This window comes from Onychostruthus taczanowskii, unplaced genomic scaffold, assembly GCF_017590055.1.
Source record: "Onychostruthus taczanowskii isolate IOZ18803 unplaced genomic scaffold, ASM1759005v1 scaffold75, whole genome shotgun sequence".
Lineage (NCBI taxonomy): Eukaryota > Metazoa > Chordata > Aves > Passeriformes > Passeridae > Onychostruthus > Onychostruthus taczanowskii.
Window position 1 is genome coordinate 419,570 of NW_024505339.1, and position 27,078 is coordinate 446,647.

The window sequence follows — 27,078 nt, forward strand, 5'->3', positions numbered from 1 at the left end:
GCTGTTAACTGAGGGTGGCTGGATCAGCACAACCAGCCCAGGACATTTTTGACCACAGGTTTTAAGAGGACATTATTCAAAGTTGCTCTGTAAGACCTGGCTAAGGAACACAGGGGTCACACAAGGCTGAAGTCAAAACATCAGATGTGCTGTGCTGATTCATTTGCACAAACAGCCATCAGTGACAGCAAACCCTGCTCAGGGTTGGATATTAAAGCTGGATATTAGAAAGAGGGTGGGAGAGAAAGGATGAGAGTGCCTTGTGCACCTGAAGATCAGTGCTGGGATCACCTGCTGCATTTCCAGGTAGCTTTCAGTGAAGTAGCAGTTGCTATCCCATCTTCCATCTGCAGAGAGCATCTGGTTCAAGGCAGAGCTGACTCCATTTATAATGTTTTTAAAACCACTGCACTGTTCCAGTGTGCAGCATTAAAGATTTTCCAAGCACTCAGGGAGCATCGCTGCTGGAGGTGCTGCTCTAACCCACTCCAGCAGGACAGGGCTGCATGTGGCTACAGCTGTGTGGCACCTGGGCTGGGAGAGAGGAGCTCTGGAGCAGACAATTATTTCCAACATTACAGTGGTGTGGCTGATTTATGGTGGGCTGGAATCAGCAGCATGAAATGAGGGTTGTTACAGAACTGTTCTTTATGATCAGGTGGTGGCACGTGGGCTTCTGCTGACTGATGACATTCACAGGACTAGGACATCTGAGAAACAGAAAAGTCTGCTTTCAACCCCCTGTCAAGCAGTTTTTATGAGGAGATTTGAAAACATGCAATTTGTGTCTTCCTGGTAGTTCCTGTGCCCTGGGAAAACTGAAGCTGGTCTTTGTAGCTTAAATCAATTAGGAGAAGGATGTAGAATGTCTTTTTTGTTTTAGGCATGTATTTTTCATGGTTGCATTCCAGATAAAACACTGTTGTGTCAGGGATTCTAATCACCTTTCAGCCATATATGTAAAATACATGTCTCTGAAAGAGGTAATGAATGTGATATCCCTGAGGCTTGGAGGCTGCTGGGATGTGAAGTGCAGCTGTAATGAAGAGAGACGTGGGCATTATTCTCAGACCTCCCACCACCACTGCCTTGGCTGCCAGTGTGCAAGATGAGGTAGAGAATGGGCAAAGTCAAAATAAATTCACTGTACAACACTTTACAATAAGGTCACCTCTGGTGGAAGGCTGATATTTAATGGCCACCAGCTTCATTATAAATCTGTATTCGTCAGTGTCTGCTCTGCTTAAATTGTGAGTCTTGGGAGAGGTGAAAAGATTGATTTAAAACAGACCTGTGGGCTGAGCAGGTGGGGAGGAGAAGGGAGCAAACGTGTCATGTGGAATCATGACATTTCAGGTGATCTACACATCACTGCCTGTCTTTTGGACCTCAGCCCCTGCTCTAAATAGCTATTTAAGAACTTGGATTTGACAGGCAGAGCAGGAGCCAAGACCTGCTGCAGGCTGGGCAGCATGTCCCCTTCCCAGGTGAGCTGGCTCCAATGCAAAGACAATGCAAATGTGTCTGTTCCCTCACTCCCTGCAGCTGCACGTGGACCCAGGCTGACACTGCTTCTTTTGCTAGGGAATGCATCAGATGGTAGGTGGAAGCTGCTCTTGTTCTCAGCCAAAAGATCACAAGAAAAAGCATTAATTTAAATTTTCAGTCATCAGTTTCATTCCTTGCTCATGCTGAAGAACATAGCAGTTTTGGCAAGGATAGGTTAATTAAGAAGAGAAGCAAAGCGTTTGCCACCCTGATTTCTATTTGTAGAAATGTGCATTGCTTAGAAAATGTGTACCATGTTATGTTTACCTAAAATAGAACAACTGAAATATGCACTTTTTATTAGCACTTCTTGACTGTTGAATAAAATGTGACACAAAGATAAGGGAACACAGGCACATTGCAGGCATGATACATTCTGAACATGCTGCTCTCAGCTAAAGAATCCAACACTTAAATATGTCAATATTACATTATTAGTCTGTTTCTGTGTTTGCTGCTCTGAGAGAGATGAAGTGAGCACGACTTAAATAATTAAAAAAAAAAAATAGAAAATCTATGTAATTATTGAAGCAGTACAAAAGAGGAAAATCATAATGGTTTCCAATCTGACAGTCCCCATTTCTTAGCTCTCTGACTCTTGTAAAATTTCATGTAACACGCTGCTATTCTGAGAAACATTAGCTCTTGTCTCTCTTTTACAGTCTGCTAAAGAGGCTGTATTTCTCCTAACCTTGCAGATGACAAAATGCACTCCTTCACCATAGTCCACACAGTGCTAGATCATTTCAGGCTTTTTGAGTCAATGACACGCAGCTCTATAACTGTATGATTAGCCCCATAGATTACCAGATTACAGCTATAAATCTTCACCATAGCTACCACTCACTTGGCAGAAATAGTCAAGTTTCATCATTTGTTCTCATGTAGAAAACATGCTGTGAAATGCAGCCTCAAAGGTCACCAGGATGGCATTTCCTTTTGTGGCCCTTAATAAACTTGCAGCTAATGCAGTAATTACCAAGCCCAATTACCTCTGTGATGGCTTCAGAGAATTTCTTTTCCAAAGTCTGGATAGTCAGATTCCACTCCCTCCAGTTAATAAGTAAGATAGATTCAGCTATTCCTACAATTGTTAGACATTTCTGAAACAGGCTATTTGTAGAACGAGGGAGTTGTGCCAACAGAACCTGAGTGGGGTATTTCAGTGGCACTAAAAATATTTGTGTGAAAAAGGTGCATGGACACCCTTATTTCAGTGCTAGCTTTATTTAAAATAACATGTTCCTCCTCTACCTCAGCTAAATCCACATAAACTGAAATGGAAAGCATTGCTCAGCTTTTGATATACACATATTTCCCCATAATTTTGCATGTATGTACATACATAAAAATACAAGCTACTATATCTGATGCAGCTCCTTAGCTTGTGAGCTGGAGTCACAGACTCAGCATTTCCTTAAACACAGAGTTTGGAGACATTGTACAAACGAACCCATTCCTTTTGTTAGCTACAAAGGGGTTTGACAAGCTACACAGCTCTTGTTATAACTACATTTATATTACAGCTGCTAAGTGCTAACTTGTGAGTTGCACCATTTAGAAAAGCCAGAAAAGGAACTGCTATAATCTACTCCTTTGGCACCAGTCCAGCACTGATAGAAGCTCCTCAAATCACAACATTTTTGACTGAAATGACGCCAGTGGAATAATTCTTTACGAAGAAGAGCTAAAGTGTGATATGTTAGAAGTGGCTGGGCCATTATTAGGAGTTCCAGCTCTTTATTCAGTTACAAAGAAAGGCAGCTACATCTTTATACCAAGTATATGAGCATTATTATCCCTTTTTCCTGCTCTTCCTTTTGGTTTCCTTGGAGGGAATAATTGCTAGGGCTCCTTCCAAGAGTTTGAACTCCAGGTACCTGACATGCACCTGCCATGAGTTCAGCAGAGCAGAATGGCATTTAACAGTGTTCCTGTTTGCCTCACCCTCCAAAGTTCAGCTTTATAGCAGTAGGATTCTAGTCTGGTTTATTTTATCTTTGAGAGGTCACTTTCCTGTTTGTTTTATTTATATGTAATAGGCATTTAAAACTATGCCTGCTGATTTTAGATATATTTCAGCTCTCCCCAAATTACTCTGAGTAATTCCTCCTTTCCTGAAGTAGTCAAAAGGAAATCACTACTTTTCACATAAGCCTAGAATTCCATCTTGTTTCTATTTTTACACTGATGTGCAGCTATTACTGACAAAAACCTTGAATCTTACTTAGCACTGTCTTCAAGGGATAGATATAGAAGAGAAAGACAGGTACCTCCTTTTTGTACAAGAGAATTTATCCAAAACACCCCAAATGTAGAAACCCTTCAGGCATGCTACAAAAATATTTGCTTGGGAAGAGTGCTGGGAAGGACTGAGTGCAGGGGAGTAGGACAAGAGGTGATTTTTTGGAAGAAGTCTGGCTGTGTTTGGCTGCCAGGTTTTCCCTGTTACCTTTATTTCTGCTTGGTGTTAAGCTGTCTGTGGCTTTGGATCAGCACCTGCTTTCTCATTTAAGATTATGCAAGTAATGAAGAGCTGGAGAGCAGCTAATAAAATTATTAGGTGAATAAAATGTATGAACCTGAGAGGAAATGTGTTATTCCAAGTCAACTGATTGTGCTTAAGAAGAACTGCCAGGTTTAATAAGAGGGGCAATGGATTATATGTAAGAGGAAACTTCTTGATGAGATGAGTGAAAATTGCTTTGGTAGATTAAGCTCTGTCAATAAAGATCTTCCAAGAAGACATAAGACTGTGACAATCTGTAATAGGGTTGCAATAATAGCCATGCTTGCCTATGATTCAACCCTAATTCCAATGATTATCTGATATGTCCCACAAGCTTGCAATTAATCCATCATTGTCACAAGTATCAGGAATATAATACACTCCTAAAGTAAGCAAATTAAATTTCTGAGACAAATTAATCTTCTTACAGCAGGTAATTTCAGGAAGAGAATTCATGCACACAGCATATTTCACTACTACACATCACCTAAACATATTAACAAACACAATAAAAAAATAGGGGGTTTTTTTTTGTTATTTATGTTTGTGAGCCATCTTTGTATTTCCATCATTTTCAACATTAGTATGGAAGATAAACTTCAGCTTAGGCCAGTTTAAACATTCCTGTTTCACAATACAGAAAATTATTCAATTATTGTGTTTGAGATGTTGGAAACTCCATCAGTCTTGCCAAAAGAAGTGGAAGGGAAACAGCCTTTTTTTCTTATGGTACCTGAGAGTGTTGTACATTGGTGCCCTCTGCACAAACTCCAGAGAACTGCATTGCTTTGCTTTGGTTTAAAATCAACTTGAAAATGGTGTGAGAGATTTAAATAATTAAACAGTTGTACAGGGGCTTAATGAAATGAATAAACCATTGCAATGACAAACAGTTATATATTATTAATTTTAAATTAGCAGAAAATGCTGTTTTTCTGAAGTGTCATTGATTCAGTATTTTCACCAACAATTTCCAATTTTTTCCTACAAAAAGCCCTGTTTTTCCTAAAGAGAAATGTCCTCCTTTCAAATAATACTTTGTTCCTATTAAAGTTATTTAGAAAGCAACCATTCAAAAACCTACATTTAAAAATAAAACCAGGCCTTGGCTAGCAAACCCTTCAGAAGAGTATGTGCCATTTACCATCTGGCTGTAGGACACCAGGGAAGCAAAGAGGATGAGACTGTAACTGTTTGGGATTGGAAAGCAGAAATAAAACATGACTTACTGTGGAAGCAATGTGCTTGGCCTTGTCGCTGGGCTGCCATCAGCAGTGGCTGTGAGTTACTGCAGAGGGCTCAGGTGGGGAGAACCCAGCAATAACAAACACCTATGTGGCACATGATAAACAAAACAAAACAAAAAAAGAAAGCACTTTTTAACCAGTGTAACCATTTAACCATTCATAGCTGATGGGAGATGAATCAAATTATCAAACCACGTTAAAAAAAGAACTCAAGTATGCATTTTTCCAGCAAGTCCTCTCACACCCCAGAGGTTTCATGCTGCAGAACAGACCCCAATATGTTGTGTGGCCTCATCACCTTGTGTGACAGCAGGATTACAGCACGCAGAACGGTGAGATGCACTCGCTGCTGTGTTCTGACACCTTTGAAAGTGATGTTTGTTGTTGGAAAGCCGTGCAGAGGCGTGAGTGTTACACGAGGAGCCTAAATGGAGCCCCACTGTTCCTTTGTGTGCTGTCCCAGCTCGCTGTGCTGCTGACAGACAGCACCATTAAGCAGTCATTAGCACCACGCCTGAAAGCTCGGCTTCTGCGGGTAATAACGGGGCTATTCAATATTTGGAGCCTTTGTAAGAAAGAGGGCACCTAAATGAGAATAATGAGGTCATTCTATGACATGCCTGAGGATATGAAACCATGGGTAACTTTTTAGCCCGTTTGATATGTGAACATATACGTTCAGCTGTGACAGATTATTTCTAGCCTTGGAAAAAAAAAAAATAAAGCTGCTTCCATTAAATCACACCACGCAACATCAGCACCAAGTGGTAATCAAAACACTGTAAAACACAGCCTTCAAAACAATTCTGTGTAACCCAATCAAAAAGAAAACATATATGGAACAGATATGTGAAACAGAGCAAGGGGTTGAGACAGTGTCAGAAAAACAGTGAAATTTAACAGTTAGGAAAGGATTTTATCACTGAAAGGATTGTTTCCAATTCTGCGGTGTTTTTTTTTTTTTTTTTTTCCATCGAATGAGATGCTATTTTGGGCTTGAAAAGATGAACAAACTGAAATTTTAATTTTAGACCTGTTTCTTGCTTAGAGCAGTGGCTGTTTCCTGTAAAACTGGCTCACTTTCCCAGCATTTCACAGAAGGTTTTGCACCCCGAGGCTATTTCAAGATTCCTGGTGCAGTGGAGCAGCAGGGGAGCTGTGCTGGGCACCCCCTGTGCACCACTGGCTTCTGGGCAGCCCCTGCTCCACATCCCAGCTGGGAACCTACAGCTGCACAGCTCCAGGGATTAACAGGGTTTAGTTAGTGGCTTAACCCTCTTGTAAACAGCAGTAGGAAAAATATCCCCTTTTTTGAGTTATTTCCCATGTTTCTGCCACCAGAGGAGGTGTTCTGGAATTTTCCTGGGTGTGCAAGAGTGGCATGTGGCTCTCAGGCTGTGCTGGCCCCTCAGGTCTTTTGGGAAAGCTCAGTGACCTTTACTGAACAAGATGACAGAATTGTGGAATAGTTTGGGTTGGAAGTGACCTGCAGAGGTTCTCCTGGAGCAAACAGGGATGTCTTCAACTAGACAAGATAGCTCAGAGCCCTGTCCAACCTGAGCTTGGATGCTTCCAGGGATGGGGCATCCACCACATCTCTGGGCAGCCTGTGCTGGTGTTTTACCACACTCATCATGAAAGATTTCTTCCTTCTATCTACTCTGAGTCCACCCTGTTTTGATTTAAAACTATCACTCCTTGTCCTTGTCTGGTTTAGCCTCATTTTTACTGTATTTTCATTTTATATTGTTTTTATGGGTGTCACGCATGAGCAGTTAGGGAGATCTGCATAACACAACTTCTTTGTATTCAGGTTCAGCATGGCTGCAGCCTGTCAGCCCCAAAAGCAGGGACACAGCTGCTGAAATCTCAGCTCCAGGAGCTCCCCCTGCCCTGGGCACCCCCAGCAGGGGCAGCTGCTGGAGGATCAGGAATTGTGAGCCTGGCTCAGGATGCTGCCTGTGCTGGGAAAGGACTTTTCCCTTACTGGCTCTTGCAGCAGCACCTTTCACCCACCTTGTGGGGGACGTGGAAAGAGGAAAAAGCCACAGCAACCACTGCAAAATTCTTCCTGAGGTTTAAAGGAAGGAGGGTGGCTGCTGGAGCAGGTGGAACTCTTGGTGTTCAGAGAGTTCCACCTCTTGGCAGGCAGCTTCTCTTTGCACCCAGATGTGAGACACCCAGGGGGAAGCAGACTTTGCTGCTGCTCCACTTTCTCTCCTTTTAATTTCCATATTCTTCACCTTACTGTTTTCTACAAGGGATTAACTCAGCAGTTCCATTTGGACTAGAAGGAAAGGTTTAATTCAAATTATTCAGGGACTTGACAGGCTGTGTGTTAAACTTTTGGACTTCATCTAGCCCTCAGCTAATTAAAGTGGTTTTTAATTAAAAAGATTAATGAGTGATTGCTCTTTTTTAGTGGATACTTTTAAGATTAAGTCTCTCCAATATTATAATTGGAGTAATATGCACGTCCTACCTGAAAGGCAATCACAAACACAGAGAATAGCACACAGTGTTTGTTTTATACTCCTAATGTTTCATTAGATGTTTGCTGGTTATGAATTATCTATCAGCTCAAACATAACTGTTAATTCTGGTTGCTTCTTAAATCACTACCCTGAATCTGAACAAAACACTCTCTTGGAAAAAGGGGAAGAGAGGAAAAGGGACTGCTGCATGGTATTTTTTTTAGTACATAAAATAAAGCCTTTTAAAATAGAGATTTTAAATACAGTGGCAATTGATTAGCAGAAGGGATAGAGAAGAAAACGTGGTTTTCTCAGTGCTCTCTCAAACAAAAGGAGGTGTAACCCCTCTCACCAGCCTGTCTCAGCCCCTCTCCACTTCCAGCTGGGCAGAATCAGGTTCCAAGAGCTGTTCCTGGGGGATTTTCATGCATCTTTATCTTATGAGTTGTACCTTGGGCAGTCTTATTTTCAAAGTTGGAAAAGTGGTTCTGCTGTTGATTCAATTACCTGCATATGGTGATACTTGAGTATGACATGGATTCTTTAAAGACTAAAATCTGTGAAGTTCTATTAAAAGCCAATGGATAATGCAGGGTTATTGCAGGAGGCAAGCCTGGCTTTCCCATGTCAAGAGACATAAAATAAATAAATAAAAAGAAGATAGATGAAGATGGTGTTGTTTTTCATCAGTTGTTCAAATGCAGGATGTTTTAAACAATTTGAGTCGGTACTAATGAGTCTCACATTATCAGAACCTCATCAGCAGAATCTAAAAATTGTATTTGAACTCTTTCATTGAAAGTTTCTATTTGGCAGAACAAAGTAATTGTTTGTCTCAAGCACAAAAATGCTGTTGAGAAGAAAGTGAAGCTGGTTTGGAATCTGCCAACTTAGGAATTCTTCTCCTCTGGATTCCATTATATCTGAACCACCTTACTTTTTACATGGCTACATAATTTGGATCACAGCGTTTCTGAAGTTATTTAATGGCAAGAGTTCTCATGAAAAAAATCCCAACTTGCTGCCTTGTCACACCACTGCTGTCCACAAGAGGTAATTATGAAAAGGAGGATAATCTGCCAATCACAAGGGGGTTTTATAAGCTGTGCCTTTTCCCATTGATTTTAATATTATATATATTTGCCTTGCTAAAATAAGGATTACTTTTTTCCTAAGGAATTAATGCTTGATAATAACTGGTGTGATTTTTTTTTTCTCCTCTCTAGTGTTCATAATGGCTTCTGGGCTTTTGGTTTACCCTTTTGGTTTCAACTCTGCTACTGTGAAGAGATTCTGTGAGAACTCAGACATCTACTATGCAGGAGACTGCCAGATTGGATGGGGGTACATGCTGGCAATTGTTGGGGTCATGTTGTCTGTCTTTTTACCATTCTTTGCAAAATATGCACCAAAAGAGCACATATCTCCAACTCCAATACCTACTATTTTATAGTATTTTATTACTGTCTAAGAACAGAACATTCCTGTCTACACTAATGGGCAGAAATTATTGAAGCACTTCCAGTTGGCTGTGTTGCTAAAGAGAGGAGAGGAGATGGGGAAGAGAAGGTCAGATTGACAAAGACTAAAAGTGCATTGAAAGTCTTCCGTAAGCACGAGCAGCGAACGCTCTGGAATTGAAATAGGATTGATCAGCAGCCTTTACACTGCTCTAAACAGATAATGGCATACTGCCTTAGACAAAAAAAATAATCAGTTTATCCTCAAAACATCTGTCTACCTCCCAGTTTCTTTTGTGTCTCAAAATTGTGAGTCTTAAAAGCTTCAATTCACTTTTGATATATTGTGAAATGTCAGAACTTTTATGAACCCAGTAACTTTAAAATCAATAATGATGTTTTGTTACAATCATTTTGATTAGTGAAAAAGCACCTACTAGTAGCCACAGCCTAAAATTAAGATTGATAGGTTAAAAACTGTATACAAGAAAAGTTTCTTTTTAATCTATATATATTAGCAGCACCTGCATATTTTAAAGTTCTGGGCACAGTTTTTACTTCTGCTCTAATTGCCAAGATATAGAGACATCTTCATGAAGTCTTGGGTAAAATTGAAATTTCTTTTTTTTCTGAGAGGTCCAACTACTTCCAAAGGCTTCATGATGATTTAATACTTTAACAACAGCAAAAAAAAATCCTAAGAATTTGTTCTCAGTATTTTTTAAATTATAATTCTAAGTGGACTTTTACAAAATGTTTTGAACTGTGACTGCTATAGATTTTGGGTTTTGTTGTTTAAGGCTGAAAAGAAAAAATCTCTGTTTACAAAAATGTCTGTGCCCAATGGTCCTTATCTGTAGTGATAATACAAGCCAGAACGAACTAATTCCAGTATTTCCACTGCAATTCAGAGTCCAGATTTTAAAACAAAAAAGTGAAGTGAAATGCTATTGAACATGACCAGCAAAAACCTGATGCTGTGTCAGAAGTACAAATGGCCATATTTCATCAGTCTGTATGGAAATTTTGTGAGGTCTGATTTCCACCATAGCACTGAATTCATTATTATCAAGCATTGAAATAAGTGCACTTGACTGCCTTAAGCAAAAGAAACATTGGGTTCTAATCTCACACCATTGTTGTGTTTTTTCATTTAAAATAAAATTTTAATTCTAATTCTATTCTCATCTTTTATTTTCTATTATTTATTAAGAGGAAAAATCACATAGATTATATTTTATTCAGAGCTGTAGTTCTTAGTTTTGTATTTTGGCACAAACCAGGTGATCAAATTTATTATTCTTCACTTAGCTGAGTCCAACTGATTCCTGAATTTTTATTTTTTTTTAATGGAAGGTGTACATGAAGGGACAGACAGAGACATGTTGAGGATGTATAAGAAAATGCAAACAGAACAATCACTGTGTTATTTTAATATACATCAAAGACTTCTGCAGTCTTGTTTACATTCCTCACCCTTCTAAACTTCAATGGAACATTGCATTGTTTTCCAAAATAATTGTCCTGTTGTTACATTTCCATGCACTCTGAAAGCAATTTCTGCACATAAACTTAGCAAGTTCTTTGGAAATGCAGATTCCAATGCAGAATTAAGTACACTGAGAAACAGAGCATGAGTGCTCTGCACTTTTGCTCACGGGGACTGAGAAATTAAATCTTCCAAACATTTAACAAAATAGGCTGAAGGAATGCCCTAAAGTAAGAAGAATAAATTTCAGTCACTTCTGTATATTAATGTGCTTTTCAGTAATGTCTTACACTTTTTTAATGAATGGCTGAGATTGATAATTTTCATGTAAGAGTCAGAAAAGTGAGGAATAACAAACAACATGCAAAAAGAAAATAATCACCATAAAGTAGAGAGACAGAGATGCAGGCTTTTCTTTCCTAACCAACCTGTGCCTTTACACTAGAACCATTATACAAGACAGGATCAATATGGTCAAGAAAAAAAATCACCCAACAACTGAAAAATGTTGAGTAGTGTGTATAAACTGTATTGAGTAGGGGTTTTTCTGTTTTGTGTAATGTTTACGACTGTTCACTTAATGTTTCACTAGAAAAAGTGATTTGTTAGTGTCAAATAGAAACTTCTTTTGCAAAGATCTAAACACTTCCTGGAAAATGAATTTAGATTTTTATTAACAGCCATAACGTACCTAGTAGACAAAGGACCTATTCCTGTCATTACTTATTAACACAAGTTTCACATGTGCAAAACTGGAAGCATCAATCACTTAACTGGAAGCAGTTTTAAATTACTGTTACAGCAGTCTCACAATTCACAACACTGCTGTACCAAATCCTATACTTCTTAAAGCTCAACTTCTCTTGTGCAAATCATCAACCTCTGCATCCTGCAAAATTCTGCACCTTTTATGAGTCAAGCTAATGCTTCCATTAGGAGCTTCCTTTAACATTTTATAACATTTTTATAATATTTAAATAAATCAAACACGTGTACATGACCTCTAAAACTGGATTGGCACAACCCTCCTTGAAGCATCCATGCTGTGAGCCCACCTCACACTGAAGTGTGGTGATAATTCCAGTGATCCCTGCAGTAGTTGGTAAAGCACATCCCTTAGATCTCACCTGCTGCTGACAATGCCTGTGCTCACACTGACAGATCACTTTTTAAAATAAAGACTGTCTGCGCGTTAAACTGTGTAAAAGCGTTTTCCTGTTACAATTTGCTGGACCAGGTTCAAGTTTTATTCTAAATATATAATTTTTTAAGTGTAACTAAAAGCTGTATTTTCCATTAATGTGTTTCTGCGTTGACTAGCTGGCTCCTTTTTAGAATATTAACTGTTTTCTGTATTTGACTTGTTGGATACAATATTTCAATTATTTTAAATGTGAAATTTCCAATTGCCAACACTGTATAATAAAATAATAAAAAAATCCCCATACTGTTTGCTATTTTCTTGACAACTCTTTTGTTTTGCAATTCCCAAGAGATCTGCTGCAAAGCTTCTGAAGCAGGGGAAAAGGAAATAGGAACAGCAGGAATAACCTATGAAAGGTAATGTTTGAAGGCAAAGGCACATAAACATGTACATGGTCCATCTGTCATGAAAAATATTTCTGTGGCAAAGGCAAGGAAGTTCTGTGTTCAAATAATTCTTTCTTTTCTACTTCCTCTGTGTCCTTGGGAATCTTCCTACAGCCTCAGGGTCTGTTGTTATTTTATACAGGTATTATATTGACTATTTATTTTTAAATTAAAAAACATTAATCAGGTAACACATAAATGGGAACCCAATGAACACCACACAGCATTTGTTGGATAACACAGCACAGTGATATTTTCAAATGTCTAACCAGATTTTCAGTGGTAGTTTGGGTAAATGTTGTAGCATGTGCAGCCTTTATGGGTAACAATTAGTTAAAACTGGGGTTTGGACAACCATTTTGACTTTTACATTTCATTCATAGTTTTTACATATGCTGTCATCTCAGCATCTGCAATTTTAACAAAGTCTTGGAAAGTGTTCTGTTCTTGAGCAGTTGCTGGTCTTACAGAGACGCACTTGAAAATGTTCTTTTTTGCATCATAGGTTCCCATGCACCTGTGCACTCGACCTCTAATGAGTCGTGGAAGCTCACGGTCCTTCATCAAAGCATAATAAACACATGAAACAATTACATCACCTCACATAAAAGCTTTTCACATTGCTGGTTTCTGAGGGCTATGTAAAACAGAAGACCTTTACATCAGCTTTGTTCCTGTTACCAAGTACTTAAAAGCTAAACTCAAAGTCTCACCTGTTTTTCTCAAACAGAAGAGGATGCCTAAGTAGTGACTATTGCTCTGAATTGGGAACAATATGATAAAAACATTCAGTCTGCCTTTTACACTGTAAATTTATGTTTTCTTTTTGCATTCATAAAAAGGGTTGGAGTTAGTGGTGACTGTGTTATGTGTGGACACAGAATACTCACAATTTCATAAAACACACAAGGCAGCGTCTCCTTTCCATCTCTCAGAAGAAAGTTCTTTGCCCCATATGCTCCAGGTGTGACTGCAGAATCCAGTGTGCCTGTCCCGTTAAGCAAAAATTAATCATTCCAAGATTAATTATATTAAAAATATTGTAAAACTGTATCACTCTACAGAAGATTCCCACTAAACAGAAAATTAGCACGTTCTAAAAACAAGGAAAGAAAGAGGACAGAAAAACTTGATGTTGGAGGATGACTGAAGTGTTAATTTTGTACGTGTTTCAGTCACCTTTGATAGCTGAATGGAAGGGAAATTAGATGGTGTTCATGCCAGTATTGTGGGTTTAAGTATTTCAGCCATTGAAAAATTCTCACTCATTGTTGCCCTAGCATTATTATCAGATTACATTATTGTAATCTATGATGCTTACCTAAAACTTCAAATAACAGTGCAGTTTTATAGGCATATTGGCTCCAGTGCCTCACACTCTGAATGACTGCAGACAGGATTCGCAAAGAATTCTTTTTTATTTTAGTTTTCACTTGAGACGATGAAATTTCCTTTCAGATGAAGACAAAAGCTTAAGTTACACATACACACTTGCTATTTCAAAGGGCACATAGGCATTTATTTATTATGTTAAATAGGCAATAATTACATTAAAGTCAGAGCATTTGTTCAGAATATACAAACAACTCCCTGCCAGTTTACTAGGGAGTTTAGATTATTGCAGTATGAAAATCTCAATTCTAAATTTCCAGAAGCTCCAGGTTTTACTAACAGCTGATGAAAACCTCATCATCTTCCACCAGTTTTCTTTCCTTATTGCTTTCTTCATTGTGTCTTTCCTATAAACCCTGCCCATAAGTTTTACCTGACTTTTATCTTCTGGGACACAACCAAACTGGTTTTCATTCATTTTATTTTGCTGACTGCTGTAGTTAAATTTATATGCTGGATTGTGATCCTGCAGACTTCTTGCCACAGTGTTGGGCTTCACTGGCCACTGTCCTTTGGATGTGTCTGTTTTGATGAGCTGGGATGGGTTACGACTGTCAGGGTGCTTTTGCTGCTGGACAGTTTTCAAACTGCTGGAAAAGTTCTCAAACTTCTGAGAAGTTCCATTATCAGATCTTGAATTTGCTGTTTTATTTAAAGGAGTATATTCATTTCTGTTCCTGCAATACAACAGTTCAGTATCACAGTACCTCTTCTGAATACTGAGCTATGTGATTGAAGTATATAAAAGCAATGCATAAATTGTTGTTTTAGCTTTAAATATCTCCAAACTCACTTGAGTTTATACCAAATTTATCCATATACAGGGCAGTGATTACACCTGTGCATAAATCCATCTGTCTTCAACAGGCCTTAAAACCCTGCTCTGTTATTGTCCTGCCCTGTGTAATGGATCTTTCCTGACCCAAAATTCACATATTTTCATGACTCTAAAATAAAATAAACAAGGTTTCCTCTGAGAGTGAGATTAAAAGGGTTTATTTGACTGCTACAGGCATATGGGAAAATGTGAGATGCATTTTCACATAAGAACAAAAAGGAAGGGTAATAGACATGAAAGGCTTCACCAACCTGCAGGCAGACACGTTTTTTCCAGCATTTGCTAAATTAAACTTTGATGCATTTGGTGGTTTCATAAGGGAAGGAGCCATCGGATGTTCTGCTTGGCTTTCAAAGACAAGTTTAAAGTATCAGTGACACAGCAGCAGCTTTATTGTAAGACACACATGGATTGTTCATGAAACAATTAACATCCAAATAAAAATCAAAAAAGCAACAAATAACTTGCTTTTTACATACCCACTGTTTGCTGCTTTCTGCAGTTCATCCACTTCTGGGTTTGCAGCTCCCCAGCCTAATTTTCAAAAGACAAAGGATTAAATATTGATAAAAATGCAAAAGATTGAAAGGTAGCAAGTCTTTGTAGGCCTCCAACTCTGCTTAATGTCCCACAAACAGGCTCACATGGGAAGGAGGAAGAAGAAAGAAACAAGGGGAATGTGATCCTTTGATATTTGTAATTATAAGACAACTTCTAACAAGTAGATTGCTTCTCTAGACAATAGTTCAGTTACAAACATTAGACTTATTAGCAACAGAGACTTTACTGTAAGCAAACTTTTAAACTTTATTACAAGTAAAACATAATGAAAGGACTAAAAGCAGAATTCTGCACCGTTCTTTCCAAGCCCCATGCGAAGAACAGAAGTTCCTTTCTGAACTACAAGAAAGACATCTTACAAATGTTTCTTCTTGTAACACAGGACTTGAATGTTGATTGAAATCAACTGAAAACAAAAGGTCAGTTTCAAGAGACTCTATTTAAATGCCAGTGCTACTTCATTCTCCATCACACAAAGAGTCAAACTCCCTCAAGCAAGAAGTATAAAAAGCTCAATTGTACAGAGGAGAAAGAAATTTCCTGGAGGACAATTTTTACATAATGAACTTTTCAGAAATAGATATAAAGGAAGCATATAGTTCTTGATAAAGACAATGTCTGATTTCACAGAATACAATCAGTAAATTAAGATTCATTTGGACTTAGAGGCAGTAAAAAAAAAAAAAAAGTCTTATTTACCGAATGATGAGGGAGAGAAGTCATAACTACGAGTCCCAGAAACAGTATCTGGTTCATTTTTAAGTGGATTTGAAGTGAGGGGCTGTCTAGTTCTTTTTTTCTGATTGAACAGTGGTACAGGCAGACAACCTAAAATTAAAATTTAAGTAATGCTATATTAATAGCAAAAGAATACACAACCCACACTTAAAACAAGTAAATAAAATTACTTAATTATTTCACATTGCACATAGGAATTGCATTTCATAACCACATAAAAGGCCATTCCCTCACAGAATTTATGTTCTCAGCCCTCTGTCCTGCATATGATCCCATTAATGAAACCTTTGCCTCAGTGACCAGTCCCCTGAATCCATCTAAAATCTCACCCTGTGCTGCAATAAACAGGTAACCCATGCAAGTCCACTCAGGAAATGGGGATTTAGGGCTAAATACTGAATATCCTGTATGAATACGACATATAAATGTATTTTATGTCTCTATAAAAGCATAGTGAGGTGTGAACAGGAGGGCACATAAGAAGGGCTGGTACCTGCTGTGCTGCGAGCTGAGGTGTCACCTAAACTCCTTTTCATTTCTTTGCTGAATCTTAAAAGTCAGCAATGTAAGCAATGTATTGATTTCTCCAAATTTGCTGTATGGAAGTCAGATAAACAAAGCAAACTAATTAATGTTGCAAACACATTCAAATTTCTCATGATTTTATGGCAGTTTCTCTTAACAATGCAGCTCAAATAACTGGCATCATTTTGAACACAATCCTAAAACACAGAAGCAGCTGCAGTAAATTTAGAAGATCCACAGGTGCACGCCAAAGACGAAACTGCTCTTTGGAGATTCCAGGCCCTGAGGGAGTGGGGCTGAGGGTCAGGGCCATGTTGAGAGTCAGAGCTTACCAGGCTGAGGGTCAGCCCCGAGGGTCAGCCCTGAGGGTCAGCGCTGAGGGACGAGGCTGACGGTCAGTCCTGAGGGGCAGTGCTGAGGGATGAGGCTGAGGGTCAGTCCTGAAGGGCAGTGCTGAGGGACGAGGCTGAGGGTCAGTGCTGAGGGATGAAGATGAGGGTCAGCCCTAAGGGATGGGGCTGAGGGTCAGTTCTGAAGGTCAGCCATGAGGAGTCAGCCCTGAGGGATGGGGCTGAGGGTCAGTTCTGAAGGTCAGCCCTGAGGGGTCAGCCCTGAGGGAGGCGGCTGAGGGTCAGTCCTGAGGGGTCAGCCCTGAGGGACGAGGCTGAGGGTCAGTTCTGAAGGTCAGCGCAGAGGGTCAGCCCTGAGGGAGGCGGCTGAGGGTCAGCCCTCAGGTGAAGCCCTCAGGCAAAGCCCGCCAAAAATAACGGACACTCGTCCGCGCGCTCGCGCCTCAGCGGGTGCGAAAATGGCGAGAAGGTGAAGCCCCGTTCCCACCCGCTGAGGGCTCGGCGGGCGCGGCCGCGCCCAGCTGGGGACACAGGAACCCTTTAATCACCCCCTCGGTGAGATTTCATTAATTACCCCCGCCCCCGAGGAACCGGTGTAGTGTCATCCTCAGAAAGCAGGGCAGGAGCTGCATCTGCAGAAGTGTGTGGACGCAAACGTGGCTGTAAATAAAACTAAAAGCATTCTTCACTCTGTTTGTCTCTTCAGCTTTTACACATGGCTGAATCCTGTCTAAAATCTGCTTGGCACAACTAGATCTTGCCCTGTTTTAGTCAACTTTTTCCTTCAGAAGCACTCCCAAAGGTCTCTATGTAGCACATCAAACAAATTCGGATTCTTACTAAACCAAATATCCCACATCCTTTTTCAGAGTGTGAGTATTGGCAAAGCACGCTTCCCAGTGTTTAACCCTGAAGAGTGAAAACTTTCCATGTGAATTTCCATTCATTCTCAAATTGGCAGGTCCTGGGACGCCAGGAGTTAAAGGGTTTGGATGGGAACTGCTCTAAAGGGGATAAAAGAAACTTCCATGGGTTTAGTTCCTAAACTCATGTTTGGGAATTCACTGTCTCTGTCCTGAAAACACTCTTAGGAGACAAACTTCTTGCATGTTAATTAAGTGCACAGACATCTCTGTGTTTCATTCAGCGCTTTGGAAGGAATTACAGCCATTACAGTGCCAGCAGGAATAAAAGATAAACTGAATGTTCCAGTCCTGCACGTTTGCATTTTGCTGTTTACTCTTCAAACTGCTGCTGTGTTTAAATTCAACAAACCCAGATTCAGAGTGTGAGTTGTGTTTTTGGGTGTTGTGTCATGCCCCATTCTGGCACCACCACTGAAGAGAGACAGGGGTCAAAGGACAGTACAGACTGTCCAGTGCTGTAAAATGCACCTTTACTGCTTTGTTTAATAAATTACTCATTCTGATTAAATATCTGACAGCTGCTAAGTACAGAGTAGTACAGTTGAGTATTTAAGCAAACAATCTCTGTGTATTAACTCACTGTAAGCCGCAGCAAAATCTGAATGCGTGAACTGAAACAAAGAGAGCAACTTCTGTAGAAATTATATTCCTGGCAGAACTATCCTAGATAAATCCTGTGCTCAGCTTTTCCTAGACCTATAGTCTGTCAGCCTGGGATATAAAACCTTTCAGGCACTGGCCAAATATTCTCTCAGTCACTGGAGTATCATCTTAATAAAAAAGAATTGTTCAATAAACATTCTTTATTCTCTTGCAATCTAATATTTGTTATATTTATATCATGAGTCATATACCAATTGCAAATACTTCTGTCATTTACAGCAATAAATCTTATTTTTCTGTTAATAAGTGTGTTTATTCTAAATGTTTTGATTCTCAGGATGGAAGTTACAGCTGCTCTTTGGCTTAAGCTTCAGAAGCCTTTCTGAATGCTTTTGGAAATGGAAGAAAAGTTGCTGACTAAAGTTTTTTGGGGAGAGAACAGAACTATTGTCCCATCGTGGTCTAGATCTGTTTCCTTTTTAATAAAAGACTGGAAAAGTTAAAGGGTTGTCCCTGGCAAAGTTGTTTCAATGTATTAGAGGTCTGTGTTAGCAGATCCCAAGATAGAACTGGAGCCAGAACTCTCTGGGTAAGTCAGTCGTGGATAAATTGCACTGTAATTTCAGCTTGTGTTCCTTCTAATCACTGTTCATAGGATTTCTAAAACAAAAAAGGTCGGACAAGCCACGACGTGCTTTGAGGAACTTGGCTGTTCTTTGGCTTTTTTTAGATGAAAATACTTGATGTTTCAGCATTGTGTGCTGGACTAGAGCCAAGATACAGTTCTTATTTTGCTGATTTTGCTCACTTTAAATCATTCTGCCCTTATAGAATATAACACTTCAGTAACTTCAAACATACATGAGAATACCTGTTGCACCTATTTACAGCGCAAAAATGCCTGATATTTAAGTGTAAAACCAGTGTTTTCCACTGTTCATTAGCACAGGATTTCCCTATAGATCATATATTATAAAGACTGCCCAGAGTTAACTTTTGGACTGTGGAACAGTGCCATTAACAGCCTCGGAGATGTTACTAAATACAGCAACCGAAGGGGAGGCTCCTTGGGGAGGGAGGTTGGAAAATCCCGCCTCAAAACTGAGTTGAGAACTGTTGGGAGAAATCCACTCACTTTCTTTTTGCATCTGACCTATCCAGAAGGAAGACTCTCCTACTGGAAAAATTGATTTTTTTTTTTTTTTTTTCCTCCCTCAGAGAGAAAAAGTTTTGCTCGAGCATGAGCTCCCCGTGTGCTCGGGTGCGACGGGTCGGGCTCTTCGGGGGCACTCACGGCAATGAATTATCGGGGGTGCTCCTGGTCCGGCACTGGCAGCAGGATGGAGCCGAGATCCAGAGAGCAGGAGTGCAGGTGAAACCCTTCCTCACCAACCCCAGGGCTGTGGAGAGGTGCACCAGGTACATTGACTGTGATCTCAACCGGGTTTTTGACCCCGAGAGCCTTGGGTAAGAGCAGTTGTGATTTCTGTTGTTCTGCTTTTCTGGGTTTTAAAATTCTTGCCAGATTAAAATGTTGAGCGCAAGTTCCCCTACTACTTTAACAGCGCAGTCACATAACTGAAATTACTGACCTTTAACCCAAAAAAAGAACAAATTGCATGTGTTAACAGACTCACTTCTGTTGCCGGTAGAATCAGTCTCAAACCAACACATTATCTTAAACATAATTTTAAATTAGCATTAGATGAGCTGCATTTGTGTGAATTGGAGTACCACTGTTCTGAGTCAGAGTCATCATTTCTCATGTCTTGTGCAATTCAGTTTGGGAGCTCTTCTGAATACAATTAGATTTCCAAGAAATAGCAAATAAAACCAGTTAAACACGGACATCTGAGTGTCTGAAAGAATGGCACAGAAATCAGGGAAGTGTGTTTCATTCCAGTTATGTACAGTAAAAGGTGAAAACTTGAAATTAGAAAAACTTGAAGCTAGAAATAATCTATTCTAAGGCAAAAGCATAGCCAAAAAACTGAATAATTTAACTGACTCATTACTTTAAAAGAAATACTGTCTATAATTACTGTAAAATAGTAACTGATTTTACATTTTTAATAGGATTTGATATTTCTGTGCTTTTGAGACATCTATTCCAGAGGTGCACCTTGCTATATAAACATTCTTAGTATAGTTGCTAACCATGTAATTCTGTTTCAGAAGAGTTTTAATGCCAAAGGTGAATATCACAGAAAGGAATATACTTACTGTATATATTTTACAGGCAGTTATTCTTGCCCTACACATCTTTCCATCTGGCTGTTCATCTTAGAATTTTGTTGTTGATTATTGCATCTAAGATAAGCAGATGTTAACATAAGTATTGAGGCCATTCTTATAATTGTTTATTTTGGAAAAACATACTAAAAAAAAAAAAAAAAAAAACAAAAACAATACCCACTCTACACATCTTTCCATCTAGCTTTTCATCTTAGAATTTCGTTGTTAATTATTACATGTAAGATAAGCAGATGTTAACACATAAGTATTGAGGCCATTCTTGTAATTGTATTTTTTAGAAAAACATACTAAAAAAAAAACCAAAACAACAAGGTGGTTTTGTTTGGTTGCAGCTGCTTTGAGCACAGAACACTTGAAAAAACACCAGATTAAGACACCTGCAGGCTTCCTTCATATTTAGCTACTATTTCTCAGTAAATACTATGAAGTTGCTTGGTTCTATTTCAGCACTACTGAGTGTTTGAAGTACCTGCCCCTGGTCCCTTAAGTGTAGAACCTTCAAAATCATAAATTATTTTACAAAATAAGAAAAAGGAGAGTGAAATCTTGATATTACTGAAATCAGTGGTGTAAATCTCTATGGCTTCAATAAAGAGTATTAATTAACAGTTTTATTTGAAGAAATGTTGAATTTCAAAGGCAGAGCTAAAGAATAGAAAGGTGGATTATGTGATACACAGAGTCTCCTCAAATTACAAATATTGAAACTTTGGAGGAACAGATTTGAGAGCAAAACCTTCACTGAGCTTTAAGAGTCCTAAAGGAATAGACTGTAAAAGTCTGCTCAGATCATGAGAAGACAAGAAATAAAAGAGGTTAGAAAAAATTTTGAGGGTGATGTCCAAGGCAAAACATCATGGACTGATGTCTGAATGTGGTCTCCAGCAGGAGGGGGATCCAGTCTTGGAAGTGCTCTATGTTTTTGCTAAATTTTTAGTTAGTTTTATTATGCATAGGGGGAAATTTTGGGATGTAAGGAGAAATAGTTTCCAGCCAAAATTTGATTAAATAATTATAATACCCTTCTGCACAAGACACAGAATAATAAAACAATTACTAGACAATCATACTTGATTACTTCAACAAATTCAGCCAATTTGAAGTTTGGTAATTAAACAGGTGATTACAACTCCAGTCAATTTTGGATTTAAAGTAAAAAGAAAAGGCTAATACATATTTTGTTGACTGTAAAGCCATGGAATGAGCTCACTAATTTCTTTGTGCTGATATTAACAGCAGGCCAGTGGTGGAAGATATTCCATATGAAGTGAGGAGGGCTCAGGAAATCAATCATATATTTGGTCCCAAAGGTAGTGATGATGCCTATGACCTTATTTTTGACCTTCACAACACCACTTCTAACATGGGTGGTACCATTATTCTTGAAAACTCCAGGGATGACTTTACAATTCAAATGGTTCATTATATCAAGGTAAAACTAATTTAAATGAACTATTAAAATACATTATTAGTTGTAATGTTGTATTCCTATATATTATTTTGTAGTTTATTTAAATATACTATTTTTTCTTCTGCAAAACTGTTTAAAATATTTCATTACTCAGGATGAATTGTTTTAATCAGAGGCAACTATTAATTTGATTATAATGTCAGGTAATTCAGATTTAAACTCATCATATCTTCATGTATTAAAATGAGCATTATTAAGACTGATGGGCAAAGAGGAATACGTGGAATAACATCTATGAAAATTAATGCAGTTTAATCTGCTTTCACACTGATCTGTCAGGAACTTGGATACATTTGGGTTACACATGCTAAATAGTTAAACATTAATTTCATTAAATAAAGAGATGGAACAAATAATGGAAGTAGGTACTGACAATGTTCCCTCATCAGTGATGTGTCTTTAGAAGATGTTTGATTCTTCTGTTGCTGAAGCTGATAAGTTTTGGTAGAGTGAGGTTTGCAGAAGTGCTGCTTTATGCACAATTTCCTTGAATTCTGGTGGCCTGGACAGTGACTGATGGAATCCAGGTTGGGCCAATGGTGCGGAATTTTAATTTTGTTGTTTTTTTTTTTTTTCCTGAGAAAAAAGTATTTTTAGATATTTTTTTCTTATTACATGTATTATTTTTAAATGCTTATAAAAATATATGAAGATTTAAAAAGCTTTTGACAAAAATTATATGAAGGGTAATGGTGGACAGTCATCAAGAAAGAAGCCTCAAGTAGCAAAAATGCCAATAAAGAACATTAAAACGAGGCTTAATTCACAATCTGTGTCCCCATAAGAGAATTGGAGTCTAACCCCAAATAAAATAGTTGAAATCTGCTTTATGGTATTTCAGTTCTCCCTTTTGAACCATGCTGAGGAGATTTTTTTTCTCTGCTGGCAGTTCAGGACTAGAACTGTGCTCAGTTCTGGTTCAGCAGAGCTGCCTGGCATCAGTTAATGGGACAGACACCAACAAACACAGCTTTGTGCGTTTTCTAAAGATGTCCTACTTCCTCGAGGGCCCTGAAATAAAGGCAACATATTGAAGACATTGTGTAAATCACTTCTGCATCAGTGATCTTTTGTGGCACAACGTTTGAAGCCGTTTTGCATGACAAAGGCGTTTTTAAACCATCTCCACAGAACGCTTTGGCTCCAGAACCTTGTCCTGCTCTGCTGATTGAACATCCCAGCCTCAAATATGCAACAACCCGATCTGTGGCAAAACATCCTGTTGGTAAATATCAAACCTAAAGGCTTTTTCAACCCAGCAGCAAAGGTTTGGAAATATGGCTCTTTTCAGGTGTGTTCAGTGCCTTATGCAGAGTGCTCTGAGCACCAGGAGCTGCTTGTGTGACAATATTTACCAAAATGAATGGATGTGATTCTCCATTCTTCTGAGGGGCTCTGATCTACACAATCATTACATAACACAGAAACCCTTAAACTCAATTAAGCCACTTTTTGCAGAAAATATTTATAATATATGGCAAGGACTTTCTTGCCTTAAAAACCCACATAATTCTGTGCCTTACAACCCTTCTTAAACATTAAATACTGACCCAGCAGACATTTATTTTTGCTCTGCATGTGATGTGTGATGGACACATTAAGTGACATTAATGATCTCCCTCATCTCCAAACAGGTGTCGAGGTGGGGCCCCAGCCACAAGGTGTTGCTAGAGCTGATGTTTTGGACAAAATGAGGAAGATTGTCAAACATGGCCTTGATTTTGTGCAACTTTTTAATGAAGGTAATGAGAGGTTACAGCATCCTGTGTCATGGCAGTGGACTGTTTTAGGAGAATATTTTAAAAATATCGTTGGGCTATGACACTTTACTGTTAAAAAGATAAAAGGTGGGGGGAGAATTAAAAAATTAAAGTCAGAGCTGTGCACTACCTAAAATACACTCTGACAAAATAAGTGGTTTTAATTATTTCAGAGTATGTTTTGTCACTGGGTTGGGTTTGTTTTTTTTTTTTAATAGAAAGAAAATAATACAGTTATGCATGTCAGAATTTCTATTATTGTGCTGGAATAGTAAAGATTAAATACCCCTGATATCACTGTGCTGTGCAACACTGGTAAACAGACCTTTCATTGATTTTCCCATCTACAAAAAAGGTCTTTTTATGTGAAAAGTAACATTTCAGTAACAAATTTAGACTTGAACTTCATATGCCCCAATACATGACTGGACCATCTTTCTACAACTTGGCTTTGAGGGGACAACCTGATGATTTGAGCCATTCTGCAGAGAATAAATAATGCAATGTTCTTTTTAACAGGCAGTTTTTCATCTTGACATTAAATTACATTTATTCTTTCTAGGCAAGGAATTTCCACCATGCACAATCGAGGTTTTTAAAATAATGGAGAAAGTAGATTATCCCAGGAATAAGAATGGTGAAATTATTGCAATAATTCATCCTAAACTACAGGTAAATTCTAAAATAGTTTCCTTTTGTGACATTTTCTACTTATTCCTGTGTTGCTTCTGCTATATTGTTGTATATTTTAGTAATAAATATTTAAAATGCCAATATTGCCAAAGGGTTTTATTGAATACTTTAGACTTCCCCTAGGGTTAAGTTCTTTCACTAAGGTCATGCTTTCATTATTTCAGGAACTGTCTTGGGAATCACTGCATCTAAAATCACTACAAAGAAAAAGCCAATAGGATAGCTTATATTTTAAAATATAAACCTAATTTTTAATTCTAAAATGAGTGTCTGTTTTAAATTTTCAATCAGTTGTGAGCATCTGCAGTTTCCTTCTACTTCACTTGACCAGTGAATTCTGAAAATGAGGGCCAGACACACAAAATTATTTAATAAGATTAAACAGAATTATTTTAAAAGCTTTTGCCATAAACTGCAGAAATTTGCACAATTAGCATTAACTCAAGAATCACATAAAATACACAAAAACCTGAAAGTGGATATATTCTATTTATTTTCTTTCCCTAAGGAACAAGACTGGCAGCCACTGAAGAATGGTGATCCTCAATTTTTGACTCTTGATGGAGAAGTAATCCCATATCAGGGGAACTGTACTGTCTATCCAACATTTATTAATGAAGCTGCATATTATGAAAAGAAGCAAGCTTTTGTAAAAACAGAGAAAATCAAACTCACTGCAAAACACCTCAGGTTGTCAGTCTCAGAGTAGAGCATTTCTTAAGAGCTTTTTTTCATATAAAAAATGGTTTCCTTGTGAAGCCCAGGGTCATTCAGTAGTAACTTGTGGGATACATAAATGCAGAATCTAATTTTAAATTGTAATTTAATTAACCTTGCTGAGCACTTGGGAGATCTGTTGTCATAATGCTGATTATGAGTCTGTTTATTGTTCTAATAGACTCCTATAGATGCAAAGAATTTATAAATATTTTTGTGAAGTTTTTATGAAGAAGCTCATCCACAGTACTACATTATATGCAAAATTTACAGCTTTTCTACTTCATAACCCCAAACCTCAATAACCAACACTTTTTACAATGGGTTAATCCTTTAAATTAATTCCTCAGGTAAACATACAAAATGTGAGACAAAGGAGAAGCTGGGCAGAGAGAAACAGGGGGAGGGTGTGTGTAATAAATTACATTATCTGCATATGTGACTGACCTCCCACTGTGCTGAAGTGGAAGCCTTGGGGTTTATTTTGTTTTTATACTTACAAACATAAAAATAAGCTAAAAAAGGATTTCAGAGAAATATGCTCTAAAGAGCTTTACATTTCATTTTAGTGTATTTCACTATTAATTCAGGCTGTTTCTGATTTAAGGCAAGATCTAGGCAGTGATTCTGGTTTTGATGAAGAGCAATACACAAAGCATACCTGAGTATTCCAGAATGGAAATTAAGAAGAATTCCATATGGGGAGACTTGTTCTGTGTCTGTAGAGACAAAGCCTGTCATAACATCTTAAAAAGATTTAAAAATGGGGGTTTAATTAATTTTCTAATGTTGTTTCTTACATATTTGACAAGTAGGTGATAAACATGAAGAATTTTGCATAAGGACACATTAATTATTTACTGAAAGATTAATTATCCAGATAACTCCTATATTCTACCTTTGAAAAGTGATGTCACCCTCATTTACTACTAAATTTAAAGTATTTTTCCTTGCCTTTGTGTAACTCCTATGGCAATAAAATAAAAAAACAAAGGACAATATTGATTGAATGCAAGTTTTATTTCCTTAATTTAAAGAAACCTGGTATAAAAAGCACAGCATTACCTGCTCCAGTCATTTTTCAGAGTGTCCTGGAGCCAGCACGTGGCTGGTGTGAGGTGGCCAAGCTCTGTGGCCACACGAGGAGGGATTTCCTCAGTGAGAGCTTTTAGGAGCAGCCCTCAGCTGGTTCCTGAATTCACCCACGGGTTTTGTGCCTGGGCAGGAGCACAGCATGTTCTTGTAGGGATTTTTTGTGTTTCTTGTAGGGTTTTTTGTGTTTCTTGTAGGGTTTTCTGTGCTTTTTTCACAGCCCAGAGCAGCCTCAGCACGGCGCAGAGGCCTCGTTGTGTTTCCAGTGGCCTCACGGCCCAGCCTGGTTCCTGAGTGTGTGTGAAGAGGTATTTTTTTTCCCTTTGTACAAAAACTGGCACAGAAAGGATCCAGGCAGAGCTGAGCAGCCCTGAGGCAATGTCCTTCCTTGGCAGCTTTGGTGCAAAATCAACGATCAAAGATTCCCAGACCGCAGGAACTTTTCTTCTCATCCTCACGTCTCCTGCTGAGAAAGCCAAACAGTTTTGTGCCTGGGCAGGGGCACAGCATGTTCTTGTAGGGATTTTTGTGTTTCTTGTAAGGATTTTTGTGTTTCTTGTAGGGATTTTTGTGCTTTTTTCACAGCCCAGAGCAGCCTCAGCACGGCGCAGAGGCCTCGTTGTGTTTCCAGTGGCCTCACGGCCCAGCCTGGTTCCTGAGTGTGTGTGAAGAGGTATTTTTTTTCCCTTTGTACAAAAACTGGCACAGAAAGGATCCAGGCAGAGCTGAGCAGCCCTGAGGCAATGTCCTTCCTTGGCAGCTTTGGTGCAAAATCAACGATCAAAGATTCCCAGACCGCAGGAACTTTTCTTCTCATCCTCACGTCTCCTGCTGAGAAA

General features: G+C 38.6%; 3 protein-coding genes across 3 annotated transcripts in view; 2 read left to right on the forward strand and 1 right to left on the reverse strand.

The window, feature by feature from the left end:
- TMEM211 (transmembrane protein 211) overlaps positions 1–12,171 on the forward strand; it is a 58,758-nt gene extending 46,587 nt beyond the window's left edge. The window contains exon 3 of the mRNA XM_041423130.1: positions 9,005–12,171. Coding sequence (XP_041279064.1) covers positions 9,005–9,231 — 227 coding nt within the window. The 3' untranslated portion in view covers positions 9,232–12,171. The remainder of the gene's footprint in view (positions 1–9,004) is intronic.
- A 512-nt stretch (positions 12,172–12,683) lies between these two features.
- Positions 12,684–16,382, reverse strand: SPATA22 (spermatogenesis associated 22). The gene is made up of 8 exons (XM_041423123.1): positions 16,340–16,382; positions 15,808–15,936; positions 15,027–15,081; positions 14,799–14,894; positions 14,083–14,386; positions 13,639–13,768; positions 13,208–13,305; positions 12,684–12,875 (listed from the first exon to the last, which is right to left on the reverse strand). The coding sequence occupies exons 1-8, from the start codon at positions 16,380–16,382 to the stop codon at positions 12,684–12,686; spliced, it is 1,047 nt and encodes a 348-aa protein (XP_041279057.1).
- Positions 16,383–19,324: 2,942 nt separating this feature from the next.
- ASPA (aspartoacylase) lies at positions 19,325–26,124 on the forward strand. The gene is made up of 6 exons (XM_041422960.1): positions 19,325–19,717; positions 21,743–21,938; positions 23,109–23,202; positions 23,612–23,719; positions 24,300–24,409; positions 24,939–26,124. Exons 1-6 carry the CDS (start codon positions 19,491–19,493, stop codon positions 25,137–25,139), a joined length of 936 nt encoding a protein of 311 aa, XP_041278894.1. The 5' UTR covers positions 19,325–19,490; the 3' UTR covers positions 25,140–26,124.
- The last annotated feature ends 954 nt before the right edge of the window (positions 26,125–27,078 follow it).